General features: G+C 39.9%; 1 protein-coding gene across 2 annotated transcripts; it reads right to left on the bottom strand.

Annotated features, from left to right (window-relative positions):
* Window positions 1-715: 715 nt before the first annotated feature.
* AMACR (alpha-methylacyl-CoA racemase) lies at window positions 716-19,686 on the bottom strand. Of its 2 annotated transcripts, none has more exons than XM_015848396.3 (5): window positions 19,272-19,686; window positions 14,206-14,349; window positions 12,715-12,875; window positions 7,971-8,157; window positions 716-1,735 (listed from the first exon to the last, which is right to left on the bottom strand). In XM_015848396.3, the coding sequence occupies exons 1-5, from the start codon at window positions 19,552-19,554 to the stop codon at window positions 1,326-1,328; spliced, it is 1,185 nt and encodes a 394-aa protein (XP_015703882.1). In that variant the 5' UTR covers window positions 19,555-19,686; the 3' UTR covers window positions 716-1,325. The 2 variants fall into 2 exon arrangements, with proteins under 2 accessions (XP_015703882.1, XP_085384826.1); XM_085528700.1 differs by lacking the exon at window positions 19,272-19,686 and adding an exon at window positions 15,448-15,585.
* Window positions 19,687-21,765: the final 2,079 nt, after the last annotated feature.

Genomic DNA, 21,765 nt, shown 5'->3' with positions numbered 1-21,765 from the left:
AAAGGCAAACGTCCAAATTTTGGATCAAAACCTAAGTGTGCTGAGGGATTATGCTTGGCTATAATTACTCTGCTCCAATACAATCAGATGCATATGACACTAAGCAAATTCTCAGATCTCAGTGTGCAGCAAGGAATTGGATTTGATGACCACTGTGGTCCGTTCTGACTCAGGATACTGTATGGCTCTGTGATAATGCAATGGTATATAACATTCTCTTTCATCAAACTGATTGTGAATGGGAAACTTAAAATGCTTTTAATAACTGTTAACTAATCTGTCAGTGTCTACAAGATAATTCTTGCTTCCATGCAGGTGTTTGTAGAGTAGAACGTAAAAGGTCTTTTCGTATAGTACTAATGCAGATGCTTTGCCATGACACATGTAAAATAAAGTGTATCTCAGCTATGGAAACCTTCACAAGCAACAAGCCTATCTTCAGCAAGACTGAAAAATGACCAAAATTGTTTTAAAAAACAACCCTTTTTGTCAAAATTCTTGACACGTTGGACTAACAAAGATTGCATTTAAATCCATATAACTGATTGTTTAAATATATATATATATATAATTTGTGTTGAAGGAGTAAAGAACATTTCAAATGACTCATTTTGAAGGAAACAACAACTCTACAGTATAACCTTTTATAAAAGCTGTGCAACTACCCCCATGCCTTTCATCTTTCCAGAAAGAAAGTAAAGGATCAAAAACTGGCTGATATTTTATAACGAGGAATTTATTTCTGAAATTATTTTTCAGGCAAACTGGGATGCTGAACATAATACGATCAGGAGACTGCACTAAGAAAACATAGACAGGATATTAGATACAATTACTTTATCATAATAACTCTGCAGCAACACAAGGAAGCAGCATTATTCAGACCATTGTTTTGGTATGATAAGGCACATCAACCAATATGGTGAGATCCCCATTAATCTATGAGTAAAGAATCAACTGCTTACTAAGCACTTAACCATATTTTAAGAGCATGGCCTTCAAGTAATTATACTGCAAAGGAGTAGTTTAATTATGAGTTAAAAGAACCAAAAGTTTCACAGGACAAATTATTTAAAAAACCATTTTGAGGACTTACATCTGCTTGCTATGACAAACAGCACAGAACTTCAGAGCACATTTTTGGTGTCATTGTAGACTGCAAGCCATCCACAAACACAGAACTCCCACTGTTTTCCATTACACTTAAAACTTCATTTAAAATATTCATTTAAAAGAAACAGCACACAAACGTTCATTTGTCATGTAATTCAATACATTTAATCTTACTGCATCAGCCCAAAGTTCATCTGATTTGCATAATCAGATTATAAATTAGCTTTTAGTTTGTTGGATTCTATTACTTTATCAGAATAAAGTTTAGCAATCTCTTCCTGAGTAAATCCATATTCTAGAAGTATCTCTTCTGTGTGCTCGCCTATAAAAGGATCTCTTTTAAATGATGGAACAGCAGGGGTCCTTGAAAGAAGAGGAGCAGGTCTGGGACTTATCTCTTCCTGATCATTTTTGATAAAAGAACTTCTTTGTTTGTTATGCTGATGTAACGGAGCATCATCAAAGGATAAAACAGGGGTCACACACGCATCAGTTCCATCAAATATACTGCACCATTCACTTTGTGTCTTCTGTGCAAAGATGGATGCAAACATTTTCTTCATCTCAGGCCAGTCAGAGAAACTCAACTGACTGGGAAGCTTATTTGAATCCAGCCCAAGACCTGAAAGGAGAAAAACAGAATAGCTTAGCTTAGATAAAATGAAGTGCTGCCCCTAATTAAGTATGTTTCTCAATATCCTATTATTTTGCAGACAGTCCAACGGAGCATGGCATACTAACTAAAAATAAGAAATCACTAGGATACTGATTACATAAGTAAGGGAGAAGAAAATGTTACATGATTTCCAATTAGAGCAAACAGTATCAGCTGTAGCCCTTTAACTGAGTTCATCATTTTCATAACACTTTATAAAAACAGTAGCTGCCTGGAGGTAACATTTTGTCCTGAAAACATTTTCTGGAATAGATACTGTACATCTACTGGCAAGTACAAAACTCTGGTGAATGGGCTGAGGGCTGCAGCAACACACTTACGGCTCAGAAGCTCTTAGGAGTCCAGAATCATTGGGTATTTCCATGCTAGAGCTGAAGACAGTGAAGATCTGCTGCTCTCAGCTCTCCAGCACACTTCTAGGTTCAGATTCTTCTGCTTTTGCTCTTAAACCTACACCCCCTAACTGCTTAAAGACCCAGCTTCCCAGAAGGTCAGTTACGTGGGCTACCTAGGTATGCAATACACAAAGCCTTTCTGAGACACAACAGTTTGGTACGTAGGCTGTCTGCAGGTAGCATTTACACAGCACTCCCATATTCAGCTGCAGACAGGAAAAAAAAAAATCAAAAACAATATTTCTGTATCTTCCTCTATTTCTACATCTTCATTATCACTGAAGGGAGTGGAAATGCAGCTATGTGAAACATAAGGGGTAAGAAAAGAAGACATCTTTCTCATTCTTCAGAATCTTCGCCACATGCATTTCTTGGGCCTCATATTTGCCTCCAGATTACAAAGCTGTCGTTTATCTATTAGCCATTCATATCACCCTCATAAAAGGATTAACTACTCACAGCGGTTAAGTATCCTTAATTAAACTGAACCTAAAGATCCTTACAAAATGGAGTTGATCATTGAACTGAGAAGGAGCAGTGTGAGACTACTTCAGAACTAGGAGTTGATTTAAATTTACCTCTCACAACAGGTAAACCTAAGTAACAGTATACTACCTGAGACTCCATCCCCATGCCTGATATTAGGTCAACTGGGAACACTGTCTGATTAGCATTAATATGCTTATTAATTTTGTTTTTTGTTCTACCATTCAGTCCAATTCGAATAAAGAGATACAGTTATCCCATTACACAATTACAACTGGAGATTGTGCCAGATGGAAAGTTGGCTGAATCTAACCACACATGCTCCAGTAAAATAGAACAATATGCAGAACCTAGAATTTAATATTACATGCTCATTTTCCAAGGACCACTGAAGACCTCAACTTTAAATAGTATGAACTGACAACATTTAAGCACCAAAGCCTCTCATTTTCCAGCTTGTGCTAACCAGTTGTGGTGCAGATGAAGAGAACTGCAGCAGGAACAACTGAGTCAACAAGGAAACAATTACACAGCACAGAATTGTTTGGGATACCACAAAATGATATACTTCTCCCAATATAATCAAAAGCAAAATATCCTTTACACAGAGTATCTGGTAGAGCAATCAAGACCAGTTTCCAAGCTTGTTTTTGATTTTCATCTAAAGATTTTTGTTCAGAAAAGCTGTACCTACCTGGTACAGTTTTGACATCATGGTTTTCAAAAGAAAAAGGAAAAAACAAAAACTAAGTCTCTTTGCAATGGTACAGCTTTAAGTTCCCCATAATTGCCACAGCTTTATTGAATCATTACCTGTGCACTATTTACTGAAGCAACAAATTGGAAACACAGTTCCTTCAGAAATTTTGAAACAAACTCACACAAAACAAACTCAAGTAAAACTTAAAATTATAAGGGAAAATCGTCCAAAATGTAATGAGGAAACCATCAGCACCCCTAGCTCCAATTTAAATGTGATCTAAGGTTATTCACTCTGTGCAGTTCTTAATTGCAATGTTGTTGCATTGAACACTAATAGATTTTTGAAATAGCACATTATATGTCACCATCACTAAATGGAGAACTCTGAAGAAATCCCTCATAAAGATTTAATTAACTATGTTATTCAAATGATTTCTAATTTTTTTTCCATCCTTTTTAAATAGAAGATGCACAATGTAGTAAAAAGTTTATTAAACACATGTTCATAACTTTTATGACTCTTTCTGCTTTTCCTATCAATATAAATTTACACAAACTTCACTTTTTATGGTAAGGTTCATGGAATAATAGAATCACAGAATGGCTTGGGTTTGAAGGCACCCCAAGGATCAAGTTCAAGCCCCATTGCCACAGGCAGTGAAAAGTTCATGCTTCTTACCTGACACATGAACTTCATGTTCTGCATGCCTCTCCTAGCTCAGCTACTGCAGTACTGAGCTTGTACTGCTAAACGTCAAGAGAAACTTGCAGAACCAATTTATAGGTCAGCTAGAGGACATTCTTTTTATTTGAATACTGAGACTTAATATTAGCACATGTACCTTACACCAGATTTCTTGTAAAATGCAAAGGTATTTTCATTACTCACTGGCTAGCTTTTGCAGTAATAAAATTAATATAAGCAAAAGGATTAAGCATGTTTGTGAACAGGAAAAGGTCTATAGTGAAATCAGAATTCCACTCATGACACTGAAGCTATTACACCAATTACTTACCATGTCAATTTTATGCAGCCTCAGCCTCTCACATAAGCAATTTATTTTTAAATTTTATATAGTTATGGTAAGAAAAAAATTAATTTTTGCTGCTGAACACTATCCACAAAGCCAACATTTTTCTCAAACCAAGACGTATTTTCTCTAACTTATTAAGGCTCTCTCTGAAGATCCTTAAAAAAGAACTTTCCTCACTGTTTCATTAACTGCACTCAGTTCCAGTACTGGGATCCTAATTCTGAAGGAAAACACTGAAATGAACCAAAAGCCAAAAGATGGTTTTACTTCTGCTCACCAGAATTCTCAGGGCAGTGACAACACCTTCAGAAATCACATCCTCTGCTCACTTCTGCAATCTTTAAATCTCCAGCTATTGCTTTCACGAAACCTCTATCCTTGTGTTCTCACTATAAAAGAATGGTAAAAGTAACCCATTCTCTGAGTATGGACAGAGAGACATACAGAGGCTTCAGATTTTATCTGGAACAGCACCAGAACTGACCAGAATTATGGGGGAAAAAATGAAGTATGAAATAAAATTATAGAAACTGGAACATACTATTTTAAAGTGAACAAAGCAGAGAGTTAATACCTTAAACAGATGGCTCAGCTTAAGTCAAAGTTCCTTCAGTTTATGAAATAGAAATACTGTTCTCACAAGCTGCTTTTTACTTCCTGTAACGTTAAAAAGCTTAAATTCTGAACCGAATTTCTGTAACAGGTATCTCAGAAAGGACAAAAAAGTCCCAAAGCCACAAGACAAATCATCTGTTCTAATTATGTACAGTACTGTTTCAGAAAGCTTGCAAGCAGAGCTACTGAGGAGGGTAATTATTCCTATGTGAAAGAAATTCATAACATGCTCATGAATACAATGAGGAAGAGCAACTTATTTTAAATACAGTGTTGTGAAAGAATATTAGTTCAGTCTCGATTTAAAGAGCACAGAAAGAAAATTAGTGCCTAGGTATGAGAAAAAAAAAAAAAAGTAATTAAAGGCAAAAAGCATCATTTCCTTAAAAGACTGCAGTCTGTATATTGAATTTTAGAAAGAAGCTCACTGAAACACTGTGAAACAAGTTGTGAATATACATTTCAGCCTCAGAATGTAGATACTTAGAACCAGTGACAGGACAAGGGGCAATTGGTGCACGCCAGAACATGGATGGTTCCACATAAATACGAGAAAAAACTTCTTCACAATAAGGGTAACTGGAACAGGCTCCTTTGGAGACACTCAAAACCCACCTGGACTCAGGGCTGGTGTGTGTCTGACCTGGTCTAGGTGTTCCTGCTCTGGCAGGGGAATTGGACTTGATGATCTTTTGAGGTCCTTTCCAATCCCTGACATTCTGTGAGACCATAACTTACATCTAAGTAAACAGGTATTTTATCGCTGAAATAACTTCTGAAACTTAAAATCAAGTAAACACATATTTTAAGCAAATGGAATACTTTCAAGCATAAAAATACAGTTGGCAAATGTGGATGTCCCAGCATTGGCAGGTGAATTTATAGTTACTGCTTCAAGTTTACACTATAAATTTCTGAGAAATCACAAGGAAGAAAATAGATTTCAGCAGCTTCCTCAGTAAATAGATGTCTGGGTAAAACAGAAACTAGTCAGTGATCATGATACACAGTGACAATAGATTCATTCATCAAAATGATCTTCTTAGATAACATATTGGCTCGCTGACAGAGAAAAGCCTAAGATTTCATCCTGGAGCAATAATCAGCACAGGATGCTGGAGTGTTCAGCAAAAGTTCACTTAAAGTGACAAATCAGCACCTGACTCCATTACAGAATCTATTCCCTTTAATAACAACTGTCAAGTCTCTTCCACTCCTGCAACTTAATCTCCTGAGAAGAGTAGAACACTGCAGCCATGAGCACTGCAGTGAATACTATGAGTACTATTTGAACACTTCAAGCCAAACCTGTGGGTACCTGAAGATGCAGATTTATTCTTTTTATCTTTCTTTAGTATTTAATACGGGCATTCTCCCTAAAGACATGTCCAATCTTACAACCCCATTCCTTCCTTCATGACATCTTGTCTTAACTGCACTCCTGAGTTCCAAAAACTCCAATAAAAGAGCAGGTCCTGGCACTGACTATGCTCTTATTAGCACAGAGCAGCTGACTGAGGCAGAGCTGGCAGGAACTGCCTATGAGAAGGGATCCACTCTACAACTGATGGAATCATCAGTGGAGAGTCACTGAATAAGGCACTGTCATCCCCACTCAGCAAAGATTTACCATGAGCAAGTAATTCATGCAAAAAAGCAGTACACGTAACACTGTCTGAAAATATCCACATTAGCTATATTGCATGCTGGTAGTCCTTCTCATTAAACCGAATTAAAATAAGATTGACAAATTTTGATGTATATCATGCTCAGAACACTAGAAACAGAAAATATATATCAAATTATTTTGGGAAGTAAAACTTAATTTCATTAATACCATAAATTTATGAAATTAAAACATTACCGCATGTTTTAAGCTCATGCAATAATGACTCTGCATAGAATTACAGAATACCCTATACAGGAAGGATCCACATGGATCACGAAGCCCAACTCCCAGCTCCACACAGCATCATCCAAATTCAAACCCAAAGTCTGAGAGCACTGTGCAAATGTTCTCTGGGCTCATGCAGTTCAGGGCTGTGCCCACTGCCCTGTGCAGTCCATTCCATGCCCAGTGCCCTAACTGGGGCAAAGCCTTTCACAAACCCCAGCCCTCCCCTGGCACAGCTCCATGCCATTCCCTCAGGCCCCATCGCTGTCACACAGAGCAGAGCTCAGCGCTGCCCTCCACTCCCTGTGAGGGGCTGCAGTCGCCATGATGCTCCCCTCAGCTCCTCTGCCCTGTGCCCAGCACACCCACGGTCCTCAGCTCACACACCTTGCCCTCCAGACCCTCTCCATCTTTGATACACTCCCCTGGACACTTTCCAATTGTTTTATATAGTTTTCATATTATGAATCATTCTAATTTATTGAACAGGTAAACTAAATTTTATAATCCTATTTCAAAACTCTTAAAGTCAAATACAGAAATCACATCCATAGCTGGACACATAAAAAAGAACACTCAGATCCTGTTACAAAACTTTGGTTTTTATAAAATTTTCTGGTTTACCTTTATTATTTTCAATAAGCACTTACTTCTAAAATAAGTTCAAACCACTTTAAAAATTTTATAGCAGAAAGAACTGAAACTGCTTGCAATTTTATTTGTTGTATCAAAGAATTAAGCCTTCTTTTAAAGTATATTCACTTCCTATTTAATAAAATAGTTCTAAAAATAGTTCATTAGTGCTTAAACCAAACCACATCACAGACTACCACTGCTGTTATTCTAGAAGAAAAATTATAATTTAAGTGTAGTATCTGGGAGTAACACAAAGGGATTAAAAACAAAGAAATCAATTCCTGAAAGAAGATTCCTGCTACCATACTATCCATTTGGTTTCAAGAAGTGTTTAGCTTTCACAAAGAAATTGACATAACTAACTTCATGTCATTCAATAATGCATTGTTGATGAGAAAAGACTACTCCAGGCTACTCACCCTTTATTAACTGGTCATAGAATTGAGGCTCAATAGCACCAACAGCCATGAATTTTCCATCAGAGGTCTTGTAGGTCTCATAAAATGGTGCACCACTGTCTAGGAGGTTCTCACCTCGTGGTCTGTTCCAGAGTCCTAAATTTTGTGATTTCCACAGAAAAGAACTTATGTATGCTATTCCTTCTACCTTAAAGATACACAGAAAAACAAAACAACAGCTTCAGTAAAGCTTAGGTGATTTTATATCCACCAGGAGAGCACAATAAGTAATTTCAGTTGAAAGAATAAACTTCTTGCCTCTATAGAACACTGTACACCAACAAGCATTCTACCTCTAGAAATCAAGATACCTACACCAGTAAGCATCAATCCTTTAAGTATCAGTTTATCTGTATTTTTATATTCATGTATTTATATTTATGTATATAAGACTATATAAAATATATAAAAGCATACATTCCTGAACACTGTGTTTTCTTGAATGTACTAACTATACTTCTATTTTTACAGCCAGAAGGAAAATGAAGGTTAAAATTTTCTTACAACATGAGAACTGAAAAGTTCATCTGGATCCCTGTGTTAAAACATACATTCTTCCACTCTTGTCACTGAGAAGGATAGCAACATACCAAGGTAACCTTTGAATAGGCAACGGTCTCATGAATACAGCATTAGAAAACATGGTTAATCCTGTTTCAGATTCCTCCTCAAAATTTTGGATATGCAAAGCACAACTAGTTGAAAATTCAGGTTGTTCAGCTTTTGTGTAATTACCTGTATCCATCTTTCCACGCAAAACTATACAGTTCTGCTCATCAAAAGGCTCTAATTTCTTCTGACTGCATTAAAAAAACTGTAAGTGAAGATGTGACAGTAATAGGACATGACCAGAAACATTCCAATGGAAAAGTGAAAAACCTGAGCTGTGTAATTATCTAGCCAACACTCAAATCTCTGTAGAAATACAAGGAGCTTGAAAGGCAAAACAGCATTCACCTCATTTTATTACAGGTTTTTTTCTACTATGTTCTCACCAGTACTCTATGTATTTGATACACGTACTATATATGTTATGCTATATATATACATGTGTAATGTATAATACATATCTAATATGCAGTAGGTATGTAATATACAATAAGCACGTAGCAATGTACAATGTACATACATCTATGGTATCAGCATTATATATGACTGTAAAGAGAAATTTAATATGGTTTCAAAACAGAAATTTCAATGAAATTGAGACAAGATTCCTCAAGCTGTGTGCAAATGAGGACTGTGTAAACAGCATGATTAAAATTAGATGACGTCATATTTTCACAGTATATGAATCAAAATATTTTTCATATATATTAATTTCTACCCTTTAAAACAAGAATTTAAAGTATGCAGATCATTGAAGCACGCAGTCATGAAGGCGTCTTCATTTCATATGTATTGCTTGACCTTTTTCTCAATTTCCTGCCACAAATGAAGAATTATTTTTTGCCCTAATTGTCATATGATGAAGTTAACTTTCTTAGGAAAAAAATAATATGTAACATCATATGCAAGTTTGCAAGATCTGCAAAGGTATCAAAATAGGGCTTACTTTATTAAGGATCTTATCTTGCACTGCTCATTTTAACAAACAATTACACAAAAAACACTGCAAGTAAGGATAATTACAGGTGGGGCTAATTCCAGAATAAGCTCCAAGTACAAGTTAGGTTTTGGTTCCACAAATTAGTCAGAACTACTGACAATATCTATCCACTGTATTATCTGCCCTGGGAACATAAAAAAATAGCACTACTATTTTGGTCTGATACATGGATTTCAAAATACCCCTATCCGGGTAACTGGACAGCTAGCATCTGCATGAGGTCTGCTGTGCTTCAGAGACCAAAGTGTCTAGCATCCTCAACAAATCTCCAAAGGCATGCTCAAATTACACCACATACACACATTAATGTGGTCACTTTCTTTTAAAACATGAAAAGGACAACATGGGAGGACTTCGCTTTAGTCTAACTGTACGGTGATTATCATAATCATTAGGCATTACATTTAATTATTTCCTAAAGCTAAAAGCATTAACAGCCTCTGAAGGAGGGACAAGAATCCAGAGGCACAATTTCCCTGGATGACCTCTGTCAGATCCATGAGTCTTCTGTTCCCTCAGCAGAATGAATAGTTCAAAACAAAGCTGAGAATAAACCCACACCAACCTAACTTCTAACCTCGTGACTGAGGAACTCTTCAAGGATGTGGGAGTTTTACTTTTGAACATCTCTAGGCTGAGAAAGACTTGGAACCCCAGCCTTCTGTCAGACAGCTAAATGCTCTTGCCATGGGACAGTTATGCAAGTGATCATTACCACCATCTTTTCCTGTGGCTGTCTTTCCACAAGCAGTGAGTCATGCTTGATCAGATGCTTACCAACAGCTGTAGACTCTGTGTCTAAATTTCATGTGAACCTGAAGCGTTGTCGTAACTCATACGTGTGAGAGTGCAGAAGCATCACTGTGCCCACCATATTACTTCGTGGCACCCTCCCTGCACCATACCCAGCATGTGGGAACTATTATGACCACTGTACCGAAATCTATTCTTACAGAGTCAATGAAACAATATATAAAGCTGTCCAGACCAGTTACTTAATTCTTCTGAGGTAACCTGCTGACACACATTCCTACAGCCAAAAAATATCCCTTGTTTCACTCCCAATGAGACAGAGATCTTGTAAGGACACAGTGGACTTGCACTGACTTGAGACACAGAATTTTTTTAATAACTTAAAGTATTTAAGTTTTGTTTTTTAGTAACTTATACTAATATTTTCTCTTTTTTAGTAAGTTAAAATTCCTCTCTTATGAGGAAAGACAGAGCAATCTGGGTCTATTCAGCCTTGAGAAAAGAAGACTCAGAAGAGATCTTATTAACGTTTATAAATATTGTAAGTGTGGAAGTCAAAAGGACATGGCCAATCTCTTTACAGTGATCTGTGGGGACAGGACAAGGGGGAAACTGCTGACAACTGAAGCACAGGAAGTTCGGCACCAATATGTTAAGGAACTTCTCCATAGTAAGAATGACAGAGCACTGGAACAGGGTGCCCATGGGGGTTGTGGATTCTCCTTCTCTGGAGATGAATAATCAAGACCCGCCTGGACACCTACCTGCGCAGCCTGTTGTAGGGAGCCTGCTTCGCAGGGCGCTGGACTTAATCTCTAAAGGTCCCTTCCAGCCCCTACAATTCTGTGATTCTGTGAGTAGTGAAGACAAAGTAATACTTCAAATACTTGAGCTAAATGATCTCTTAATGTCCTTTCCAACTGAACTACTCTATTCTGAACTACAGGAACTGTTCTGAGTATTTACTTAAAGTATATGCTTGCCATGTGTTTTCACAAAGATGCAAATCCTCTCAGTTTTCCTTTGTAGGCCATGTTTTTTACACTCACAGTCATTTCTATTATGTTCACTGGACCTCCTCAAATTGGTCATTTTTTGTGAAGGAAAATGTCGTGTCAGAAAAAGTATTTTTCTGAGGCTTTAGAAATACTGATTAGATTGGAAGAATTACTTAAGAAACCTTGCTGGCTCTATTTCCTGCTCATACATCCCAATACAGTGTGTATGTGTTTTACAACAACATTACATTGTTGACTCATGTTCAGCTTGTGACTACTATAAACCTCCAGGATGATACTTCAGCCTATTGTTCTCATATCACATTTGTGCAGCTAATTGTTTCTGCTTTAGAAAATTACAGAGCAGAGGTCTCAATGAATTTCAGGCAATTTTTTCCAGGTCATCTGTCTGATTTGTAAAGGTCAGTTTCAATTCTAATCCTGTCATCCCACATGCTTGCAGCTCTTCCCACATCCACATTCTCTGTGAATTTACCAAACAACATCCCTTGGCCAGCATTCACCTTAATGCAAAAAAACACTTAAAAATAATTAGAAATAAAATAAGCCCGTGAACAAATTCAGAGAGGAGGAAAGTAAAAGAGAGAAGGTAGGAGTGGAGGAAGTGGAGGGAGACAGCACACAGGTTTCAAGAATAAACATGAATATATTTGTTTTTCTTTATGTGTAAATGGGTGGCCTTGCACTGGGGTGGAATTTGGTGATCCCTGAGGTCTCTTCCAACCCAGGCAATTCTATGATTCTATAATTAAAAATTCTACAATATGAATTATTAAGCAATAAAAAAAATACCCTTCATTTCACAGCACATTAATGCAAAGTGTTTGAAATTAATTTCTCAGCAGTGATCCATGGCTGTGTAATTTTTCTAGGGAACGGTGCTCCTCATAAGACATGATGCACCTCAAATTGACAAGCAGTTTTATCCAGGACAAAACTAATGCAAATGTTGTAATAGGATCATTATTTTGCTGTTTATTGCATACCCTATTTTCATATATCAGATTTATTCACCAGTGCACTCAGCTAACAGTTTTTGAAGAAGGTAGACTAGTAGAAGAAAAATAGGGAAAGGCACTGGAGAAAAGCTGCAGTATGCCCCCCATGTTGTAACGATGTCATGGTAACACTGACCTCTGAAACCTGCCTGCAGGTAGAAAAAATAGCTACTTTATGAGATTATTTACTTTCCTATTCCAAGTTCTCAATTTTAAACCTTAGTCAGTAGCTCCAACTTTCTCCCTTTAAGAGATTTAGAGTAGGTAAAAAAACCCACAAAAATCTTAGCAAACAAATTCAACCATTTTTCCAAGACAAGACTTACCATACTTGCATCAACAACCTGCCCCTTGCCAGATATGGTACGTTCATAAAGGGCAATAATAATGCCCAGCGCACATAACACACCTCCACCAGCAAAATCAGCAAGAAGATTTAAAGGTGCATACGGATTTTCACCTTTTCTGCCCAGCTTTGACAGCACACCTGAAAGCAGAGCAAACAAAGCAAACGTACGCATTAAAACTGATGTTTGTAAGTCAAGTTTCATTCTTTTCAATCTATGCAGGCAAATATAGGCCAGAGCAAACTTCCCTCAACGGCTTTCTGATTCATCTCCAGCTACATCTTAGCAAACATCATTCATGAAATAACAGGATATCTGAAATTACTTCAGTGAAGACAATATCTAAAAATATAAATTAATAAAGAAGTTAGTATCTCGTAAATAAATCACTGATCATTTGGCTACATAAGTACAACATTTCATAGAAAATTAACTTGTATACAATAGTTCTACATTAATACTTCTACATGGATAGAGCCCCCATAAAAAAAACTTAGTAGGCATTATGAACATTCCTCAGAGCAACAATAGTGAATTTTTCTTGTTTGGAGCTTTTAAAGTAAAATGCAGATTTACAATCTTCAATGCTCATAATCCAAGAATTAACAGAACTAACAAAAGATTTCATACTGACATCCCTGTTTCTGTTCTACTCTCTCATTTGAACTGTCTTCTAAAAACAGGTTGTGTATCAGAGGAATGGATGAATAACATACAAAGGCAACCTCTGATTGCATGCAACAGGCACTAGGAACCTATGTTTATGCCAGAAATTATGCAGAAAATGAAAGGTTATAGAGTAAAGGTTAGGTAAATTTACTCCAGTCAGAGCTCTGAATCTGTCAGCATTTTTCTGACATCCCAAACAGCCTTCTTACTGTCATTTCATTCTTTTTAGCTTCCTTGTATGTCCCTTAGGGTAAATAAAACTCTGCATGTGGTCGTGTCACCCATTATGTGACGTCTCATTTTGAGGACAGATACCTTTAAAATACTTTGTCTTATTTCTTTAAAGTTGGAAGAAACACAGAATTTTTTGGCCCGTTTTCTCTCCTCGCACATACACTTGGAGAAGCAGCAGGATCAGAAGCAGTAAGAACAGCAGTAAATGCTGTTTAAATCAGGTCATGCCTGACAGCACTGATGATGCACTGATTGCTACCATCAGAGTTGGGTAATTTTGTTGTCTAATACTACATACCTGTAGAACTGTGATACTTGAAATCAGCATTCTGTCCACAATGCAATACTCAAAGAAAACAGCACTACACACAAAACCACATTATTTTCAACTGCCTTTTTCCCCACTTCGTATCAATACAGACAAGTATGCCTTAGACCTGGTCAGTTGTTTCATCAGACTGCATATGAGGTTATCTGAGCTATCTGCAAAGAACTTCTCAGTGAATTATTCAGTCTTTTCTTAGGAAAAGAATAACACTTCATTCAACAGAAAATTTTACAGCCTACCTGATAAAGCCACATAATTGATGTCGTGACCTGCAGACTTGGCATACTTTCCTGTCTGACCAAATCCTGTAAGTCTGGCATAGATGAGTCTGGGGTTCTCATGCAGAAGGACCTCAGGACCAAGACCAAGTTTTTCCATGACACCTTAATGAGACAAACCACAGAATCCTAATTCGCATTTGTGTTTAATAACATAGATGATTAAAGGTTTAATCATAAAACAACAGAAATGAACTGCCATCTCTGAAATAACACATTCTAAATCACTGTTCATATTAAAACATTAACAGTCAGAATGTAACAAATTACCAGCAAACTGCATACATTTTGAATGCAAGCCAATTAAATGGAAATTAAGTCTTAGGGTCATTTCTTATTCTTCTGCTTTTTGTTTTGTTTTCCAAAAGCAGGCCAACAGCTTGCTCTGCTCTACAGTAGAATGCCACCAAAAGCAGGCATAACTTTAAAACAATCCCTCCCAGAAAAGAGTTGATTTTTACATTTTCCACATCTAAATGATATGAAATTGCTTCAATTTTTCACTGGAATATATCATAGAATCATAGAATGGATTGGGTAGATAAGGAACTCTAAGATCAACTGGTTTCAACCACCCTACCACAGGCAGCGTCACCAACCACCAGACCAGGCTCATTTTCCTCATCATATTAACCTCTCAGTACAACATGCATTCCTGTGTCTTTTAACTCACTTACACAAATGGACCATGCCAGTATGGATTCCACAAATCATTTGCAATAATTGTACAAAAGAAGATGTGTTAAAAAATAACAGAGAAAAAAGAACTTTTAGAAATCAATGAAAAATAGGCTTGATCAGCACGGGTTTACAGTAATCAGGCCTAAATTTTTGAACCTGCATTCTAAAATAACGGATTTTAAAGTAGCAGATTCAAGTTGCAAATAAATATGTATTTGTATTGGCTCAGTGCTTTCTGGTCACACTGTATGCCATTATCTATATTGGGATTGCAGGGAGATTGAGTTTGGAGAGGAGGGGATTGACTCTCTATAGAATCACAGAACCATCAAGGTTGGAAAAGACCACCAAGATCATCCAGTTCAACCACTCACCTATGACCACTATTTCCCACTAAACCACATCCTTCAGTAGAACATCTAAAGTATTTCACAAACACCTTCAGGGATGGTGACTCAACCACTACCCTGAACAGCCTCTTCCAGCACCCAACCACTCTCTCAGAGAAGAAATTTTTCCAACCTGAACCTCTGTGGTCAGTAGGGCACACTGCTGGCTCATGTCAAACGCTGATAAGCACCCCTGGGTCCATGTCCTTTACAGTTTACCAGACACTCTGCCCCAAGCCTGCAGCATTGTCTGTGGTTGCTGTCTGGATTCTGGTTTTGTTCAGTCATGATGAAGAAAAAGAGACAGTTATTAGTTGTAGGTGATTCCTCCCTCCAGGGAACTGATACCCAGTATGTTGAGCAGACCCTGTTCTACCTAGCCTGTTATAGCTGTCAGGCTACAAGCCCATACTGCTTTTCTATACAGCGAGAGATGAAGCAGCTATAAGTGGGTCATGGGTTTCAAGGCCTTGGGACAACAGCTAAGGGAACTGAATGCACCGATCACCTTTTCCTCTCTGCTTCTTGAATTGGGAAAGGACATGGAAACAAATCAAACGATCTTCTTACCTTTAAATATGTGGCTTTGTAGCTGGTGCCAATGCCAGAACTTTGGATTTCTAGACAACTAGATGGCCTACATAGCAATGAGTCTGTGGTCAAAAGATGAGCTACATAAGGATGGGGACGGGAAAGCCAAGACCCAGCTTGAACTGACCTTGGCAAAGAATGCCAAAAAGAACAAGAAAGGCTTCTTCAGGTTCCTCAGCCACAAAAGGAAGGTCCAGGAGGGTATACTTGCCCAGTGAGTGACATGGGCAAGCAGATAAAACAGTAACAAGGAGAAGGCTGAGGAAATTAACTTTTTTTTTTGCCTCCATCTTCTCTAATATCTGCTCACCACACAGCCCTCAAATGTTTGATTAGGTAGTGGGGAATCAGGGAAGCAACATCCTTCTTGCTGTAAGCAAAGATCAAGTTTGTGAGCACCTGAGGAGCCTGAATATCCACAAGACTGTGGGTTCTGGTGAGATGCATCCCAGAATCCTGAGGGGGTGACTTGGGGTAGGCACTTTCAACGATACTTGTAAAGTCATGGCAGCCAGACAACTCTGGTCTCTGAACAAAAGGCAACAACACACCCATTTTTAAGAAGGGTAAAAAGGAAGATCCCAGGAACCACCAATCTGTCAGTCTCACCTCTGTGTCAGAAAGATCACGGAGCAGATCCTCCTGGAAGCTATGCTAAGACACATGGAAGGCTATGAGGAGATAGGGGAGAAACAGCATGGCTTCACCAAAGGGCAAATCCTCTTTGACCAGCCTTAGTGGCATTTTATGATGGTGTCACTGCATCAATGGACAAAGGAAGAACCACTGATGTCACCTATCTGGACTTCAGTAAGCCTCTGACAAGGTATCCCACTACATCCTTCTCTCCAAATTGGAAAGTTATGGATTTGATGGGTGGACTGTTCAATAAATAAAGAACTGGCTGCAAGATTGAGTCCATAGAGTGGTATTCAATAGCTCCATGTCTGGATGGAGATCAGTGACAAGTGGGGTCCCCAGAAGTCAGTGCTGGGGTGGATACTCTTTAATATCTTCATCAGTGCCATGGACAGCACAGTGAAGCAAACCCTCAGCAAGTCTGTTGATGACACCAAGCTGTGTGGTAAGGGCAACACACCAGAGGGCAAGGATGCCACCCAGGGGGACCCAGACAGGCTGGAACAGTGGGCTCAGGTGAAACTCATGAGGTTCAGCAAAACCAAATGCAATATCTTGCATCTGGGTCAGTGCAACCTTCACTACCAACACAAGCTGGGGGATGATAGGCGCAATCCTGATGAAGGAGACCCAAGGGTACTGGTGGATGGGAAACTGGACATGAGCCAGCAGTGTGCCCTCGCAGCCCAGAAAGCCAAATGTATCCTGGGCTGCTTCAAAAGAAGTGTGGCCAGTAGGGTGAGGGATGTGACTGCCCCTCTACTCTGTGCTGATGAGGCCTCACCTGGAGCACTGCATCCAGATGTGGTGGCCTCAGTACAGGAGAGACACAGACCCGCTGGAGTGTGTCTAGAGGAGGGCCACAAAAAATGATCCAAGGGATGGAACACCTCTGCTACAAGGACAGGATGAAGGAGAGCTGGGGCTATTCAGCCTAGAGAAGAGAAGGTTGCGAGGTGATCTGAGAGGGGTCTTTCAGGAAGTCCTTTACAGTGAGGGTGGTGAAGCACTGGAATAGGTTGCCCAGAGATGTGGGTCCACTCAATCCCCTCATCCAGGTCATCCATAAAGATATTAAACAGGACAGGTCCCAGTACTGACATAACTGGTATGTCTGTTCTATTCCACAACCTATTACTGCAACTTGTTTCAGGCTGTTCACAGAATTACTACACCTTCAAATTCCTTGAGATCTACTTCTCTTGTATTAACAGGCACTGAAAATATTTAACATTACAGAGAAATGGGTGATATTTGGTACCACAGTTCTACAAACTCACACCAATTCCAGAAAAGCAAGGTTTATCTAATTACCACGAGGAAATGAAAGAAAATTTCAGTCTTCCTAAAGACAGAAGTTTTGAGGATTCATGATCGTAGCTTAAAATAGGAACCACTGTCAAGAAGCTTCAAACAAGATCAGGTCTGGCCTGTATAAAGACTTCCAATGGAAAGTGTTATTGACAGTGCCAAATATACTCCATCCATAAATTCACTTACTTGACATCAAAGCTAGAGGACTGGCTCAGAATACACAGTCAAAGTCAAAAGCTTCTTTCTACTGAATCTCTTGTTATTGTATGAGCAAGATTTTCATGTACCACTGAGGACTGGTTGTTCAACAATCACTGTGCCTCAAGATCACTGACTGAAGGTCAAAATACATGTGCCTAAAGAAACCTCCCTTCCACTTAGCACTTAGGCTCTTCTCATCTCTTTGGTTCACATTAACTATGCTGATCACACATTTATCTTTTACAGTTTTAGGCCCACAAACCTTAATGTCTAGTTTAAAAATTGCCAGCATTTTCTGATAATCATAAAACCGTTTGAGTTGAAAGAGACTCTTAAAGGTCACATAGCCTAACTCTCCCACAATGGGGACATCTGCAGCTAGATCAGGGTGCTCAGAGACTGCTCCAGTCCCGCCTTGAATGTCTCCAGCAATGAGGCATCCACAGCCTGTCTGGGCAACTTGTTCCAGTGCCTCAACACCCTTACTGTAAAGAACTTCTGTACATCCAATCTAAATCTCCCCTATGTTAGTTTGAAGCCATTTCCCCTCGTTCTACCACAACAGACTCTGCTGAAGTGTCTGTCCCGGTCTCTCTTGCATCCCTTAGTTACATATTACAAGGCTTCTATCAGGACACCTCAGAGCCTTCCCTTCCCCAGGCTGAACAGCCCCATCTCCCTCATTCTGTCCTCATCGGGCAGAAGTCCCATCTCTTGAAACTAGAAATTCCTAAAGTTAAAAACATGTTTTACGAATGAATAAAGCATCTCATACACATCTGCCACCCGCAGAGGAATCACAAGCTCCAAGAACATCTCCTGTATTAACCTCCCAAGTGTGAGCAGGGCTGACAGACACCACAGGCCTGCAGCCCACGCTCACACACGCCTTGTCAGATACACGGGTGTTTCCCAGCACCATTTTCTCAGCCTGCCCCAGGCCGTGGGGCAAAGCCTGGTGGAGAGCACGGTTTCTCCCTCTGGTGCATCTGGGCTGACACATCCCCGTCTGTCCCACCCCAGCCACAGGAAATAAAACTCCAGAAGCTGTTCCCTTCCCATTTCCCCTGTACACATCAAAAAAGCCACACACTGAGGGATCCCCCTCAGCACCGCACCCGCCCCCTCCCTCTCACAGAGCACACCATGGAGCTGCTCCGAGCGCTGCGGGAAGCCCTCAACCCTTAACCCGGGGCTCCGCCGCCGCCTCACCGTGGCGGAAGGGCTCGATCAGCACGTCTGCCCGGCCGCACAGCCGCCTCAGGGCCGCCGCGCCCGGGGGTCGCTTGAGGTCGAGCGCTAAGGAGCGCTTTCCGCGGCCCTGCACGTCGGTGGCCACGGCGGAGCGGGGAGCCCGGTCCACCCGCACCACGCGGGCCCCGAAGTCGGCGAGGATCATCCCGCAAAGCGGAGCGGGAGCCAAACCCGCCAGCTCCAGCACCCGCACCCCGCTCAGCGCCATGGCGCCGCCGCTGCCTGCCGAGCGCCGAGACATCGATCCTCGCAGAGCGGGGCCGTGCCGCCCTGCAGGCCGCGTGGGTCGGGCCCTCAGCTGTAGGATGGTGATCCGTCCTTTGGATGATCACTTTGGTGTGCTTTCCCTTCTGCATCACGGTCAGCCAGACAGCGAGGAACGTGAAAATCAACAGTTTACAGAAAAACTGCGGTGGTTGTGTTTTACAGGGCCCTGCTAATCATCTTTTTTTTTTTTTTTTTTTGCTTTTTTTTTGCTTTGTGAAGCTGCACAGACACACACGTTCTTCAGCCTCTTCATGCCATACTCCAGGATATCAGAATAGGCTGATTAAAGCCTTTAGCTGGGCTGTCTGGTCCTGCTACAGCTGCTGTAATCTCTGTTGGAGAGCCAGTGCTCACACATAGATATCTCAATCAATTAGAAGATCGCCTCTTAGAATCACAGAATGGTTTGTAAGGGAGCCTTAAAGGATATCTAGTACAACTCCCCTGCAGTGAATGGGGACATCTGCAGCTAGACCAGCGTGCTCAGAGACTGCTTCAGACTCACCTTCAGTATCTTCAGTATCTCTGGGCAACCTGTGCCAGTGCTTTACCACCCTTATTTTAAAACGCTTTTGTATACCCAAACTATATCACCCTTTTGTCCGTTTGAAGCCATTTCCCCTTGTCCAGTCACTACAGATCCTGCTGAAGAGTCTGCTCCCTTCTTTCTTGCAGCCCTTATCTATATAGTGACAGACTGCACTCTGATTTCCTCGGAGCCTTCTCCAGGCTGAACAGCCCCCACCTCAGCCTGTCCTCCAGGTAAAGTGGTCAAGGCAGGGCTGGCACAGCTGCTTATAGCAAGTATGGCACTGAGATTTTTTAATAAGTAAAAATTTTAACAAAGAATTTAGGGCTCACAGGGCTTTTCAAGTGTATGTCCCACTCTGAGTCTCTCCGTTTAGCAGATCAAAGAGGCCCTTCAAGACAATTTCATATTTGTTTCGTTTATTTTTAAGTTACTTGGACTATAAAAACAATCACTGGCTGCAAATGCTGAATTTGTTTTAACTTTGCACTGGCAAAGATTTTTCCAGTTTTATCACAGCAACCCATTTATGCAATGCTGTGCACGTGTTTTTTGCTGCCATTAACCATTTCAGTGGGTACTCTGGGGCAGCAACATCCAAGTCAGAACCTTATTAAATGATTTCAGTTTCAGGAAGGTGTGGGCAAAACTTTATGAGCATTAAATTCACTTTGAAAATTTGCATTTTAACAAGTTAAGAAATACATAGGTGTAAGGGAGAAACAGATATCCTAGTTTACCGAGGGATGACACAGATGATCTGCATCCAAGAAACTCTACCAAAGCAACAAGTCACACCACACAGAATATGTGTTGAAAGCAGGCAGCCATCCCCTGTCATAGGCTTGCAGAAAGAACAGTACGGCACTGATATTATTTATTGCTGATTCATGACTCTGCAGCAAGAAATAGGTGATTGTGTAAATTCAATACTGCAGAGGTAATGGGTGTGGGTGAGGTCAATACATCCCTCTGAAGTAGCCGTGAATTCATACCACCTGGGAATCTGTCTGAGACTATGAATTACGGATTTAGAAATGAAAGTCCACTCCCATCTGCAGAGTACAAATGTGTAAGCTGTGTTGTGATTCTATATTAAAATCAACATATCCTAGAAATTCTGCCCTTTTTGATTGGTTAAGTCCGGGCAGTCACTGAGGTGAAGATCTGGCCTTGCTGCAAGGCAAGCTTTGCCATTAATTTTCGGTTTACTCCTTATTACTCTGTTCAAACAGGAGGACAAGTTACTGATATCTGTGACAGTGATTTCCATGCTTTGGACCTTGTACCTAAATTAGAGTATTCACCTTTGAGTTGTGCCTTCTAGTATAACTGTGCTTTCTTGGTTTAGATGAAGAGACTGGCAAATAGATTTGACTAACCTTTATGCTGACTAAACTGAGGAAAATAAATATTTTCCTACAAGTTTATCATTAACTGCTATTGTATGAACTGGAAAGTCTAGTCCATGGTTATTCCTGTATGTTGATTGCCTGGATACTGAGCTTCAGGTCTCCTCTGGGCATCGTGTTACACTAATTGTCAGTCTTGCCCTAATTCCTTTCCTGCTGACTGGCATCTTCCACAGTTCTCATCATAGGCAATTTTTCTAGGTTTGCCAGTGTGACTGGCCTTTGTTTTTATGAACTGTTTCTG

The sequence above is a fragment of the Coturnix japonica genome, chromosome Z, assembly GCF_054131305.1.
Source record: "Coturnix japonica strain WE chromosome Z, WE-NBRP24, whole genome shotgun sequence".
Lineage (NCBI taxonomy): Eukaryota > Metazoa > Chordata > Aves > Galliformes > Phasianidae > Coturnix > Coturnix japonica.
The sequence above is the reverse complement of the archived record's forward strand: the minus strand, read 5'-3'. Positions and strand labels throughout refer to the sequence as shown.

What these genes read in the sequence shown, in the direction of transcription:
- AMACR (XM_015848396.3), bottom strand. Translation starts at nt 19,554, where the DNA reads ATGTCTCGGCGCTCGGCAGGCAGCGGCGGCGCCATGGCGCTGAGCGGG. An exon ending in GATCGAGCCCTTCCGCCACG is followed by an intron (nt 14,350 to 19,271) that starts GTGAGGCGGCGG and finishes TGTCTCATTAAG; the next exon opens with GTGTCATGGAAAAACTTGGT. An exon ending in AGGTTGTTGATGCAAGTATG is followed by an intron (nt 8,158 to 12,714) that starts GTAAGTCTTGTC and finishes TGTATCTTTAAG; the next exon opens with GTAGAAGGAATAGCATACAT.